General features: G+C 42.6%; 1 protein-coding gene across 4 annotated transcripts in view; it reads left to right on the plus strand.

Annotated features, from left to right (window-relative positions):
• INPP4B (inositol polyphosphate-4-phosphatase type II B) overlaps positions 1-15,524 on the plus strand; it is a gene marked incomplete at its 5' end in the record, with an annotated part of 263,750 nt that overhangs the window by 234,216 nt on the left and 14,010 nt on the right. For all 4 annotated transcript variants that reach the window (XM_081021869.1, XM_081021870.1, XM_081021868.1 and 1 more), the window contains 4 exons: positions 1,709-1,849; positions 3,361-3,458; positions 9,239-9,351; positions 15,369-15,523. In XM_081021869.1, the coding sequence (XP_080877995.1) occupies positions 1,709-1,849; positions 3,361-3,458; positions 9,239-9,351; positions 15,369-15,523 (507 nt within the window). The remainder of the gene's footprint in view (positions 1-1,708; positions 1,850-3,360; positions 3,459-9,238; positions 9,352-15,368; position 15,524) is intronic.

Genomic DNA, 15,524 nt, shown 5'->3' on the forward strand with positions numbered 1-15,524 from the left:
CACAGATCGAAGAAACTTGTTAGAACAATGAAAATGCCTTTGCTTTTTAATTCCACACTTTACTACATTAGGAAACTCTTCTGCAAGTGCAAAACCATTGATTCCTATCATTACAGGATATAAGAAACCATACAAGATAAAAGAAGCAATAAGAATACAATTAAAAATCAAATAATATCAAGCACAGAACATTAAAACTGCTACAACAGGGAATCACAGGTGGGCAGAGTATTGTTGCACTCATGCCCTGCTTGCAGAATTCCCTTTGGCATTTGGTTGGTCACTGTGAGAACAAGTTGCTGGATGAGATGGGCCATCATCGGCTTGATGCAGGAGGCTCTTTTTACTTTTTTACTATTTCTGGTGTTTTGGAAAATGATTGTTTGCTATTGCATGTGACTGTGGCAAACTGTGGTTTGATCAAACCATGCCTTCCTACAAACCAGCAAAGGGAGAAGGAAGTGCATTAGACTAAGGCATATCATTGTCGTTAGCATGGCACCAAGCCATCGTTTGGCATTATATGTGGATGCAGGAAGAGTTTTTGTAACTCTGTAGAAAGTGCTTCAAAAGTTTGTGTGCCCTCATTTTAATGCTAGACAAGCAGTAAGAAGGCTAAAAGCCTTTTCTCATTTTTTTTTAAATTTTACTTATTAATCCTTTTTTCCCACTTCAGTGAAAAAGTAATTATAAAGAAACAGTTCGTAATTAAATTTCTGATCCGATTGTTGTATAAATTTGCATGCTTTTAAGAAATAAAGAAAATTTTGATATCTTGACATTCTGAGGTTAAGACTTCGCCAATCACGAAGGAAATGTGATTTCTAGATTTAGATTTAGCTTTAGCGTATTACATTCAAAACAAGGGAGGTTAGTAATTTAAATCCACATTTTCTAAATATGTGTTAAGATAGACAGGCTGCTAGTGTGTACTGGCTTTTTCTAAGTTAGTTTCATTTCGAGAGAGTCTTGTATCATAAGCAGAATGCCAGTTGAGCTGCTAGCAATGCCATGTGAAGAGCTGTGAGTAATACTCCTTTGTTCGTTAAGCAAGGAGAGGCAGACGAGACAAATGGCAATGAAAGCTACTGGGCAGATGACTACAGCTTCGTGCTCAGAGATGGAACATCGCCCCCCACCCAATACTTATGAAGTCAGAACAGGAAGTGTGCCTGGAAGCAGAATGCTGAAAGTGTCAGCTCTGTTGGGATGACCTACATCAGTAGTTTTTATCTTTTGGGGACCCAGGTCCCACCTTTAACCCCAACATGCATTTTGAGACCCATTTATTACATTTTTATCAGATGTTTGTAAGGTGGTGGTAGTGTTGCTGTTGTGACCCACCTTAAATCAAGCATGACCCAGCAGTGGTTGCTATCCCATCCAGGTGGCCAATAATCTACAGGACAGTTTTCAACACCTTTTCAGGTTCTTCTTCAGGGACTGCAAGAGACCTGAAAAGGATCAGCTTTCCATTTATGTTTCTGATTTAGGGCAGTGGCACCAAAAAAGTGCTTTCTCTCTCTCTCTCTCTCTCTCTTGGCTTATTTGAATTTGGTTAGGCTCCAGTAGTTTTCATGATTTAGGAATATGTCCTCTGCCTCTTCCATAAAGTTTATGTTGCCCAAGTGTAATTTAAACAACAACAACACCCAGAGTTTTTCACTTACACATTGCACAAATCAGTCTTATTCTTTTGCTTTCCTAGGGGACATTATGTAATAGAAATCAAGCTCCCAGGAAAGATGTTTGAGCTGCTTCCACAAGAGATTAAAGAAGGGAAACTGCTCCATGTATATCCAGTTCTCTTTAATGTAGGAATCAATGAACAGCAAACACTCGCGGAGAGGTAAGTCATCAGGATTACGTTTCAGTTCTTGGGTATTTTGAACGAGACCACACAGCCTTTCTAAAGCTGCCCACCCATGGAGTAATAGGATAATTGCCTAGGAGACCAGACTACAGAGGGTACCAAGGTGCCAAACACAGCATTTTTTGCCTCGTAGCCCATACAGTGCAGGAAGGCTGCTTGGTGCCAGAAAGTGAGACCTGTCTTTAACCGGAGGTGCAAAGGAGGCAAGTTCTCATTGTTTCTTGGTTTTAAAAAGTCATAAACAGTCTTCAGTAGCACAGCACAAATACCACAGGTGCCTACCCTTCTAATATGCAAAATGCAAGCTAATTCTACTACTGTAAAAGGTGACACATGAAAAACAAAAACTTGATTGTAAGACTCATGAGTGGTTAGGATGGTGTGCCATCCCATGCTGTCTGTCACAAAGGCTTTAAATCCAAAAACCTTCCTCTGGTGATTCTGCTTTTTTATGTTAAAACAGCTACAAATAATTTAAATTCCCTAAATAATACAGCTACCCTCTGATACTTCCACAAGAAATGTCCTTTCAGCAGGGCCTCAGCAGAATGGCAAGCTGCACTCTGCCTCCTGCCTCCATTCATGCAATGTTTTTGTACTTTTCGGTACTTTTGTATTGGTACAGGAAAATAGCACATCCTACACTTCATCACCTTTGGGGCTTTTTAAAATTCGGCAAATTCTGCAGTATTCATTTTGAATGTGGATTTCATTTTGACCATAGCTGACTCAGAATTAAGTACTATGGATTTTACAAGACTTTACTCTCAAGTAAATACACTAAATATGCTGAAGCTTTAATTGTATATTGTAACATTTAGTTTACAATATAATAATGTTCAAATTCAGCACTGTGGTTCAATGAGGCCAGAATCATACACTTACATTTTGACATGAGAACCCTATGTTGAAACCTACTGCTAAATAACAATGCAGTCTGTGTCTATTTAATATAAGTCTCATAGAGTTCAATGGAAATTACAAGCCCATGAGCATAGAACTGCAGCCTGAGTGGCATGTGAGCTAGTTCCCATTTCTGAACCTTTCAGGGCCTTTAGGGAAACAGAACACACTTTGTTCTCGAATTAGGAAGTTGTAATTAAATGGTGTGCTCACAAAATGATTGATGATATAAAATAATAATACAGTGGTACCTCAGGTTACATACGCTTCAGGTTACATACGCTTCAGGTTACAGACTCTGCTAACCCAGAAATAGTACCTCAGGTTAAGAACTTTGCTTCAGGATGAGGACAGAAATCGTGCAGCGGCAGCAGGCGGTCCCATTAGCTAAAGTGGTGTTTCAGATTAAGAACAGTTTCAGGTTAAGAACAGACCTCCAGAACGAATTAAGTTCTTAACCCGAGGTACAACTGTATTAATTCAGAGCTGAGGTGGTTGTTTCCTGTTCCATTTCTTTGGGTGGAAAATGTCTGCTTGTGCAGAAATGCGGCTTCTACGCCAATTGGTCTTCTGTGATTGCTTAGGTTTGGAGATACCTCTTTGCAAGAAACTGTTAACCAGGAAAATCTGGAGCTGCTGAAAGAGTATTACAAGCTGTTCACAGAAAAAATGCCTCCTGATTGTAAGTATTTTAAAATGTCTGTCTTGGTTCGTTAATCATGTTGAAGTTGTTATGCTTAAATGTTATTCATATGAAGTTATTTACATTCATTTATAAGTGTATGAATCTCAATATAAGCCTAATGGTGGGTTTATTTATTATTTATCTAATTACAAATTCTGGGTTGCAAATACTGCCCTGTTATTCTCCCAAATCCTCTTCGCTTGAAATAAAATTTCCCACTGGTATCAGTGGAAATTGGCTTAAGGATTAGATAGGATAATATTGAAACCATGTTTCCATAGATGTTCTGTTGCCCTAATTGAAAAATTATTCTCTACAGTTTATCCTCGGGTGTCTTGATTATGCTGATTAAAATGATTATAGTCATTGTTTTCTTCTGACGTGTCCTGGTGTGTGGCATTGCTGGTCTGGGTAATCTACAGACTTGAGCCCTTAAGTTGTTATTTCAATTAACTTTTTCAAAACTGAAAGTGCATAGCTCCTTCCTTTTTAGTAACCTGCATTGCCTTCTTACTTCACTGTAAGGGACGCGGGTGGCGCTGTGGTCTAAACCACTGAGCCTCTTGGGCTTGCTGATTAGAGGGTCGGCAGTTCAAATCTGCGCTATGGGGTGAGCTTTCATTGCTCTGTCCCAGCTTCTGCCAACCTAGCAGTTTGAAAGCACCCCAGTTCAAGTAGATAAATAGGTACCAATGTGGCGGGAAGGTAAATGACATTTCCGTGCGCTCTGGTTTCTGTCACGGTGGCCCATTGCACCAGAAGCTATTTAGTCATGCTGGCCACATGACCCGGAAAGCTGTCTGTGGACAAACGCTGGCTCCCTCGGCCTGAAGCGAGATGAGCACCACAACCCCACAGTCACCTTTGACTGGACTTAACCATCCAGGGGTCCTTTACCTTTATCTTTTTACCTCTTACTTCACTGTTATAAGGTAATATTTGCTGCTGGAAGTCTTGGCATTGTTGCTCCTTCCAGATCTGCAACTCTAAGGTCTCTTCTGCATCTCCCTTGAAAATGCATTTATACACCAATAATCTCTAAATTGGCTGCAACCACCTTGGAAAGAGATCTTGCATCATAATATAAAGCTCACTGATGGTTTCAGCTCATGTGTTAAAGCCATGGAAGGAAGGCAGCAATGTTATACAGACCAACCAGCTGCCACCTCTCTTTAGCCCACGTTGAAGATCTGTGCTATTTTGGCATAGATGGGAAGGGATGGGCAGGGGAGGGCAGCAGCATAGCTAAACTCCCTTTCTCTGCTTGCGGATCCTCCAGTTTGTTGATGATTCCCACAGCCAAAAAAAAATGCAGGGTGGGGGAAGATGTGTGGTTTAGCTCTAGCCCAAAACCTGAAGTAAGGAAGGGAAAGAGAGCCAAAGTAAGTTCAGTGCTGCAATCCAGCTTTTGCTCCCTTGCTGAAATCCAAGCCCCACTTACATGGAAATATGCCCTACTGAATTTGATAGGATTTAGTTCTAAGTAGACGTAGTAAGGACAGTTCTGTAAGGTGGTAATTTGCCCAATTAAAAGCCCCTCTTCACCCAGACCAATCTGACTGAATTTACCTGATCCAGGTCCTGCCTAAAAAATCCTCAAAGCGGTCATCTCTCTCTCTCTCTCAGAACCTGTCACCTAGCAATACTGCTGACCAGGCTTGCAATGTCATAATAGCCTTGAACTTGGACTGTCACAGTCACAGAATACTTTTCCCTTCGAAACATAAACAGACATAAATACATCATTTCTCCACAAGGGGTCACAGTGAGCTTGACCTCATCTGTTGATGAGGTTGCACCACGTCCAGATTTTTTGTGTGGCTGGGAGTCGTTTTATCAGAGGGTTTTTATTGGTGCAGGTAGCTTACTGCCACAACTGCTTAGAGCATTTTCCCCCCTGTTGATTGTAGTTCCTATATACAACTGGCTTGTTTATGGGGCCTTTTTTCTAAGACACATTAGTGCTTTGTATTTCTTCACGACACCGGAACAAATTTATAGCATACCTGTATTATGTAAACTAATATTTATTTGATCCTGAAATGATTTAACTGTTGAACTCAGGGAAATAGGACTATCAGTTCTTCAAGAGTTGCAAAACGATTCGTTTTCTGTCGTCAGAATATGAACGTAACTTTTATTGTGGGTGGAGTGAGAGCTTTAGGTGACAAAGGCTGTATTTTGGCTGCTTTATAGTAGTTGCAAACACTGTCATGATATTCAGTTCATTGAACTAAGATTCTCTATGTCTGCTTCCTAACATTTGTATTCTGTCTAAGTGCCTGAACACCCCAGAAAAAAAATATAATCTTAGGCTGTGTTCACATTACTATTGGCTCTAGCATTCTCCCACCACTGGTGTTTGAAGCTGTGTACACATGGTGCTAACCACAATCCATCTCTATCCTGGAGTTTATTGAGAAATATTGCTGTCTGATGCATTTACTCTTAAACCAGCTTCCATTGAACCTGAGAATGTAAGCCACATTCACTTTGCAGTTAAGGTTAAGCTGAGGTATGTACATTTGAGACAGCAGGTGCACACGTGCAGATAACAGCTTCATGATCAGGAGATGAGAGGTTGCCGGTGTGGGGAGATCAAACAGCTATTGTGCATTGTGTGAAGACATCCCCACACCATCTCTGGTGTGACAGCAAAGTGCAAAAGTGACTTGAAATGTGGGTGGGGTGTGTGTGGCCTCACTACATTTTAAATTGTGAATATGTACATAACCCCAGTCATTGAAAAGCAGTCTTCAGAATCTGGCCACTTGATTCCTTTTTGGGCGAGACATATGCCAGGTTTGCACCCTAACCATCCCTGGCACAACTGAAACTCTGATTGTGCCTATGAGCAACGTGGGCAGACTGCGAAGGCTTCATTTTTAAAAATGTCATTATTCTACAGGAACTTATTTATACCGTGGTTTTAAGTGCAGTGCAGCATTTTTCCAGATTCATGCCTTCATTATTGTTGTTGCTTTAAATTGCCTCCTTGCTGTGACATGACAGGTGACTCAATTCTTTGTGAGTTCATTTGTGCGATAGAACCAAGCATGCATTTCCTTGCAGCGAAGAGAGTAATTACACTGCACATAGGCTTCTGGGCTTTTGCTTGCTGAGATCTTCAGCAGCCACTGGAATTAGTGCTAATCAGGTTGAACCTTTTTATATATAAAAAACCCCCAAAACAAAACCATGACAGTTAATCAGAAAATTACTTTCTTCTGCTTTTGCTATGTTCCGACTTTGATATTTGAAACAGCCATATATATAATCTGAAAATCAGTGGAAAGACAAGTGCTATATAAGGGACCCTCTCAGCCTGAAGCTAGAATAATGACTGCAGTAGCCTTAGAACAGGCTTTTGCTTTATTCTCTACTTGTATTCTCAGCATTTCCAAATGAATCTGCAATTATTCGTACCTCTTTTCCAAAAATTCATATGCATATAGAACTTCTGAGGGCCAAATGTGGCATGATATGAGAGATCATTACAGTCGTACCTTTGAAGTCCAACAGAATCCGTTCCGGAAGTCCGTTCGACTTCCAGAATGTTGAAAAACCAAAATGTGGCTTCTAATTGGCTGCAGGAAGCTCCTGCAGCCAATCGGAAGCCCCGGAAGCCCTGGCGGACTTTCGGCTTCCAAAAATGGTTTGCAAACCGGAACAGTCACTTCCAAGTTTGCGACATTCAGGAGCCAAAACATTCAGGAACTAAGCTGATTGACTTCCAAGGTACGACTGTACTCCTGACACCCTTTTCTTTGCTTAAAATAAATTATCCACTCCCCCCACAACATGCATAACCATGCACCTCTATCATGTCTCCTCTTAGCTTTTCTGAACCTTTTCAAGCTCTACAGCATCCTTTATGAAGGCAGGCCACCAGAACTGTACACAGCATTCCAAGTGTCGTCACACTTATAGATTTCTGTAATGGCATTATGAAACTGGCAGTTTTATTTTTAATCCCTTTCCTAATTATCCCTAAAATGAAATTCACCTTTTTCACAGCTGCTACATACAGAGTCTACATCTTCCTCACACTGTAACCACAATATCTTGTTTCTGCTCAGTTAACTCCAGACCTCATTAGCGTATATGTAAAAGTATGGGGGGGGGGGTTGTCCCAGTGTGCATCACTTCATATTTGCTTTCATTGAATTGCATTTGCCTTGTTACTGCCCATTCACCCAGTTTGGTGAGATCCTTTTGGAGTTCCGTACAATCCCTTTTTGTTTTAACCTCCCTGAACAATTTGACATCATCAGCAAACTTGGGCACCTCACTGCTTGCCCTTAACTCTAAATTACCTACAAACAAATTAAATATCACAGGTCCCAATACCAGTCCACGGGGATTGCATTTTCTATATCCCTCCATTGTAGGAACTGTCCATTTATTCCTACTCCCTGCATCCTGTTCCTTAACAAAATACTGATCCATTAGAGGACCTCTCTTATGCCATGACTGCTAAGCTTACCTAGGATATTTGGTGAGGGGGTTTGTTTAAAACTTTTTGAAAGCCTAAGTAAAAAGGTAAAAGTAAAGGAGCCCTGACAATTAAGTCCAGTGGCAGACGACTCTGGGTTGTGGCGCTCATCTCTCTTTACTGGCCGAGGGAGCTGGTGTACAGCTTCCGGGTCATGTGGCCAGCATGACTAAGCCGCTTCTGGTGAACCAGAGCAGCGCACGGAAACACCATTTACCTTCCCCCCGGAGCAGTTCCTATTTATCTACTTGCGCTTCATGCTTTCGAACTGCTAGGTTGGCAGGAGCAGGGACCGAGCAACGGGAGCTCACCCTGTCGTGGCCTGCTGCGGCACGCAAGCACCCTGCGGCCGCCTCTTCCTTTACATCCTCCCTCTTCACCTCGGCTCCCCCTTCCGCTCACCTCCTCCACCTCCCACCAATTTCTGACGGATGCGCACAACAAAGCTCTGTCTCTTCCTTTCTTGGGGAAAGAGCTCGGAGGGGTGGTGGGAAGAGAGAGCGAGAGCGGCCCCAACCTTGTGGCTAGATCGCCACCACAGAGCCAGCAGAGAGAGCTCTGGGCTGCGGGAAAGCATCTGGAGCCTTCCCGCTGGCAGGGATGACCCTGGTGCTGGAGGCACACAGGCACCAAGCCCCCCTCCGCCTCGCTTACCTCCCCGCACTCTCCCCAGACTCTCTGGCTCCCTCCAGACCTTGGCGCCCTGGTTCCCCACGCCGCTACCCTCAATGGTAAAGACGTCCCTGGTCCTAGAAGAAGACAAAGCAGATTCCACAAGCCTGAGATTTGCCCCAGCTTGCCACATATTTAAAGGGAAATTACTAGCAGACTAGCTAGCCTGCATTTATTATTTACTTGAAATAAACTTCTGCATACATTTATCGTGGTGCTGTACTTTCCATTAGCCCCTCTTCTCTCTCTTTTTCCTTATTGCTGCTTTGCTCTCTGCACATCCTGCAATTATGCAAAGTGCAGCACAAGGAGCAGATAACAGACGAGAGACCGAAGTGCAACAGGTTATGGAATCGGTCCTCTTCCCATTTAATATAGAGGTACTGAAGATGCATGGAACTTCAGAAAAAAGCTCTTAGATAGCAGTGGCTGTGTGAACAAGCAGAAACCTGTTTGGTCAGTCATTAAAAGACGGCATTGCTGTGTTTGAGGAAAATCCTCATGCATTCGAAATGAGACTTTCAATGTAGCAGCTTTACTTTCCTGAGGAAATCCTTGACTCAGCATAGCCGTTATCACACGCTGTATTTCTTCTACTTCTTCTTCCCAGGCCTACCACATTTTCAAGAACAGAATGACTTAAAAGGATTACTAGAAAATCTCCATCAAAATATTCAGGCTAAAAAAAGAAAGAATGTAGAAATCATGTGGCTGGCTGCAACGGTAAGAAACCTCATTTTAAAGCAATTCGTTTAATTTTGTTCTGACTTGTTAAAATGAACTTTGGCAAGAGAATGCAAATAAGGGAAGCTTAGCAGCTTGCTGGTGGTGGTGGTGGGGACTCGGATGACATCTGCAAGTGACTCATGAAGCCTTTTAATGCCCAAAGTACCTTATTAAATCTTTCCATAAAACTATTGGGACGCGGGTGGCGCTGTGGGTTAAACCACAGAGCCTAGGACTTGCCAACCAGAAGGTTGGCAGTTTGAATCCCCGCGACGGGGTGAGCTGCCATTGCTCGGTCCCTGCTCCTGCCAACCTAGCAGCTCGAAAGCACGTCAAAGTGCAAGTAGATAAATAGGTACCGCTCCAGCGGGAAGGTAAATGCCGTTTCCGTGCGCTGCTCTGGTTCGCCAGAAGCGGCTTAGTCATGCTGGCCACATGACCCGGAAGCTGTACGCCGGCTCTCTTGGCCAATAAAGCGAGGTGAGCACCGCAACCCCAGAGTTGGTCACGACTGGACCTAATGGTCAGTGGTCCCTTTACCTTTATAAAACTATTGCACTTGCATGTTCTCTTCAAACTGGTATTTTCAGTTTTCTAGTTGTACTCCTGATGCTGCCGTGGCCCTGAACACAGGGTGGGTTCAATATTAGGAAATCTTTGGCATAGTTAGGTGCATATAATGGGTTTGTTTTTTCCCCTCTTGCCATTTTGTGAAGGATATATAAGTTGACCTATTATTAGAGGAATGCGATGCATGGATGGTTGTAATGGGTGGCATTGGCAGAGAGGAAGAGATGAAGCAAGAGTTCCTTTTGATGAAGTCCATAAGAATCATTTTCTCAGAGGACAGTAGGCATCATCAGGGATGCAGTTCCTATAACCAGCAACATATTGTAGCCTCAACTTTACTACAGCTCTGACTCAGAGCAGTATGTAACTTTTATGCTTACTGTACTGTATAGAAATCTGACTCTGAAAAATATCTACAACTACATTTGGAGGGGGGGGAGTAGCCCTTGTATCAATAGGACTCTTCACATTTGAAAATGCGTGTGCAGTGTCTCTTGAGGGGGAGTGAGGTCAGGCTTCCTGTACATAGAACAGCTCCTCATTTCTTAGCCTAGACCAAGGATGGGGAATCTGTGGTTCTCCAAAGGTTGTTGGACTACACTTCCCATCATTCCAGACTATTCCCCATGCCAACTGGAGCTGATACTGATTAGCAGCTGGAAAGCCACTTGTTCCCATCCTTGGTCTATACCCTGCAAACTTATGAATCTCATTTTCTAGGTCCCTGGCACCATACATCTTCAGTCCATGACAAATGTTGCAAATTCTCGAAGATACGTTTATGTAGACATTCATTCGTTAGTCTTTGCACATCATTTCCATTTCTTTGTTGAAGAATTTGGATTTTGGGGCTCAGGAAGGTCCCAACTCAGGAATAGTATTTAAAGAAGCTAGAGAAAATAATGATGATGATGATGATGATGATGATGATGGAGGACCCCCTTGGACTAGATCTTTGAGGCCCTGGCTTGCAGGCTTGCAATCATTGTCTATTACTCCATATGAATGAATAGCAGTATATTCATCCTATCATATAAATTCATATTTATGGAAAGCAAAATGTTAATTATTCATAATGATCCAGCTTTTACTTTTGTAGAAGCTGACTGGCCCTGGGCACAATGCAAAACATAACACTGCTTGGTTATTTGTTTTCGTGAACTTGACACCACTAACACATACATTTAGGCAGTTAACATTCTCTAATTGGGTAATTAAGGATGTAGATATTTTCCTGACAGAGGCCCCACAAATCTCCTGTGTATAAGTTAATTGCGTTTCTTTTCTCTGTGATTTTCACTGGATTAACTGCTGATTGCAATAGCAGATATGAAAACAAAACAATTGCAATATCTTGAATGGACCTCTGAAAATCTGACAGGTGCATACCCTCCAAGATCCTACATTTTTGGCTCCCACGCTCTCATGCAAGTCCAGCCTCCCCCCTCCCCCTTCCTCCCTCTCTATCAAATTTTCCCCTTGAACGGGCAGATTCGTGTGTCTCTCCACTCAACACACACAGACACACCCTGCCCCATCCGGACCAACCCCCCAGCCCATTTCCTCTCCTCCTCTCTGCCCTCACTTTTCAGGACTTCTCACCCCTCGCTAATATACTTTCATGTTAGTGAAAGTACATCAGTTATTGCGGACCTACGACATGGAGCAAAAACAGGTTAATGAAAAGGTGGTAAAATGCACCCCTAATTTTAGAGGGGGGAAATTCCAGTGTTTCGTTTGGGGAAAAGTTTTGAATGACAGGTTCTCCCTACACTCCACGTATGCCTCTCAATACTGGTTGCTGGGAATTACAGGTGGGCAAAGTGCTGTTACGCTTGTGTCCAGCTTGCAAATTTCCCACAGGCATCCGGCTGGCCAATGGTGAGAACAGGATGCTGAACTAGATGGGCCTGATCCAGCAGACTTGTATAATGTTCTAGAAATTTAGGCGTTTTGGGTGGTAGCGGCAATCTCAAAACTGAAAGGGTTGCCTTCCCCAGAACGAGCAATTTCCCATTTACTCATTTTCCTTGCTAAGTAAGCAAGTTATAGGGAAGGATTACGAAACAAGTGCATCTCAGTGTACAGCGGTACCTCGGGTTAAGTACTTAATTCGTTCCGGAGGTCCGTTCTTAACCTGAAACTGTTCTTAACCTGAAGCACCACTTTAGCTAAAGGGGCCTCCTGCTGCCGCTGTGCCTCTGGAGCACAATTTCTGTTCTCATCCTGAAGCAAAGTTCTTAACCCGAGGTACTATTTCTGGGTTAGCGGAGTCTGTAACCTGAAGCGTATGTAACCTGAAGTGTATGCAACCCGAGGTACCACTGTACATTCCAACAGCCAGTTTCTTTTCCAACTCCTGCTGACTTCTGCAACCACCAAATAGCAGGAATCATTTGGCATGACACTATTCATAGACGGCACTTCATTGCATTCCATTGCTGCTGAATTTGGACAAGTTGCAAAAATCTAGCTTACTAAAACTAGTGGTGGCAGCAAAGACTATTTCATGTTTGATGTTTTCAAGAAATGCAATTCAACTGGCTTTCTACAACTCGGAAACTGCAAACATCATTGCTCATTGGGGAATGGTTGTCCACCAACTAGGTGACTATTGCTTAGGTAGTGACATGTTTTCCCATGCCTTTTTATCCCTTTAAAAGAGTAAAACCCAAAGTACATTTTATATTGCTTTTCCCCTGAGTGTCTCAGCTTCCCTGTCCTCCTTTTTTTTGTTCTGTTGCCAAAACCTTTATTCTTCGACATCTGTTCTGTCCGATTCTCATCCCTTTGAAGTTTCATGTTTTAATTTAGAAAGCTTAATCAGGAAGCCTTTAGTGGTGCTGATTTGGACCTCATTTTAAAATAGAAGCACAAACTTCAAAGAGTATAAAATATAAGTGATTGTTAATGCACATGCATTTAATATATGCCAGTCAAAAGCATAGCAGATTCACCACCGCTTTCTGTAGTGACATCTCATATGGAGCTAACTAGGATATAAAAATTAAGAGAGTTGCCGAAATGTCTTTGGCGCAGCTGCTGTTCTCTGGATGTGCTTGAATTCTGATTATATAATCCTCTTTCTCTTATACACTCCATGCTCAGAAGAGCAATTCTGATACTGGCGCTGTGGTTTAAACCACTGAGCCTGTTGGGCTTGCTGATCGGAAGGTTGGCGGTTCAAATCCCCACAACTGGGTGAGCTCCCGTTGCTCTGTCCCAGCTCCTGCCAACCTAGCAGTTCGAAAGCACACCAGTGCAAGCAGATAAATAGGTACCGCTCCGGCGGGAAGGTAAATGGTGTTTCCGTGCGCTCTGGCACTCGTCATGGTAGCAGTAGCAGTTTAATCATGCTGGCCACTTGACCCAATAAACTGTCTGTGGACAAACGCCGGCTCCCTCTGCCTGAAAGCGAGATGAGCGCCGCAATCCCATCCAGGGGTCCTTTACCTTTACCTTTTTACCTTACTTACTTGGAAGACACAAAATCATTGTAATATATAAGAACAGTGCTTTTTTTCTGGGGGGACGCAGGGGTACACATACTCCTAAACATTTTGTGAATCTAAGTTTGGTCTCATTGAGGGGCAGTATTTCAATATGAGTAGGAAAATGAGAGTACCCCTAAACATTTTTTAAGAAAAAAAGCACTGTATAAGAAAATTATAGAATAGTAGAATCCTGTCAAATTAGACCAAAGGCCATTCTAGTCCAGCATCTTTTTCCTGCAGTGGTTAAACAGTTGCCTTTGGAAAGAAATTTTATAAGCAAGACAGACCTGTATCTCTATCTGTATTATTCCTCAGCAACTGCTACACAGAGGCTTGCAGCCTCTGAGCTCGGAGGTAACGTATAGCCAACATGGCTAGTAGCTATAGAAAGCTTTATCCTCCATTACCGTACTTTATGCAGTTACCTTTTAAAGCCATCTTACTGAAGCAAATTCTAGAAGACTGCTGTGTTAAAGATTTTGTCTATCCTGAAACTCCCACTAAGCAGCTCCTTTTGGTTCTTCTGTTATGAGAGAGCGGGAGCAGAATTCTCTGCCAACTTTCTCTACACCATGCATAATTTTATAAATCTTGATTATTTTATCTGCTAATTTAAAAGTGCCAGAATTTTAACCTTCCCTCATAATGGAATTACCGTATTTTTTGCTCTATAGGACGCACTTTTTCCCCTCCAAAAATGAAGGGGAAATGTGTGTGCATCCTATGGAGCGAATGCAGGCACCTTGGCTTCAGCGATAGCAACGCGAAGCCTCCGAAGCACAGAGGGAGCGCTCCCTCCGCGTTCCGGAGGCTTCGCGTTGCTTTCGCTGAAGCCTGGAGAGCGAGAAGGGTCGGTGCGCACCAACCCCTCTCGCTTTCCAGGCTTCAGGTATAGCCACCTGAAGCCTTTGCAGCGCAGCGGGACCTCGCACGGCACTCCAAAGGCTTCAGGTTCCTTTTGCTGAAGCCAGGAGAGCAAGACTCTCCTTCAGCGAAGCGGGAAGAGAAATGGAAGGGGCTCCGTTTCTCCTGCCGCTTCGCTGAAGGGGCACTGAGCAGAGAGGGGGGGTTTTCCCCTTGTTCTCCCCCTCTAAAACAAGGTGCGCCCTATGGTCGGGTGCGTCCTATAGAGCGAAAAATACAGTAATCCAGAACCTTAATCATTTTGGCTGCCCTTCCAACAATTCAGTACCCTTTTTGAGATGTTATGACCAAAACTGTACCCAGAATTCTATGTATAAAGGCATTATGATATTGGCAGTTTTATTTTCAATTCCTTTCCCAATAGCTCCTAGCACAGAATATCCATTTTCCCAGCTTCCCCACACTGGTTTTATTATCAAATAAGAACAGAGACACACAGAAGCTCATCATCAACTCATTAAAGCATTTTTTATTTTATTTTTATTTTCCACATAGCTTCATGCTGGGAAAGTCAAAAGACACTGAAAGTTGTGACAAATGAATCACTGCAATAAAATCTGCAAAAGTGGTCTTTCTGATCTAAATTACTAGATTAGAATTTATCAGCCATTTCTGACAGATTAGTTTTGCATTATTACGAGGTTGTATTGAACTGCATTGTTTAATTGAGGGGTGGTGTTGAGTTTTTTTTTTTGCTATATTTATATGTGGTGGTGGTTTTTGGCATGAGTATTTTGGTGGAAGTGTTGTTTGCTAATTTGTAACACTTCGTTGTGATTATGAACCACTTTGAACTCAATGTTGCTGCTGGATAAGCGGCATACAAGTAATAAATCAAAACCAAGCTTGTTGCTCCACAACAAGGTACAAAGATAGCAAACTCTTTTCTGTTTGACAATGTTATCAAAGTAGTTTAAATGTTCCCCAACCATTTGTTTAACATGCTGGCATTCCCCAGTATGCTAGACTGCAATACACCTGGAGTAAAGAGAGAAGCAAGTCACTTGATTTCTGTGTACATTATAGATTTGCCGCAAGCTAAATGGAATCCGGTTCACCTGTTGTAAAAGTGCCAAAGATAGGACATCAATGTCAGTGACACTGGAACAATGTTCAATTTTAAGAGATGAGCATCAGCTGCACAAAGACTTTTTTATCCGAGCCCTTGACTGTATGAGGAGG

This window comes from Podarcis pityusensis (genome assembly GCF_964106645.2).
Source record: "Podarcis pityusensis genome assembly, chromosome: 9".
Lineage (NCBI taxonomy): Eukaryota > Metazoa > Chordata > Lepidosauria > Squamata > Lacertidae > Podarcis > Podarcis pityusensis.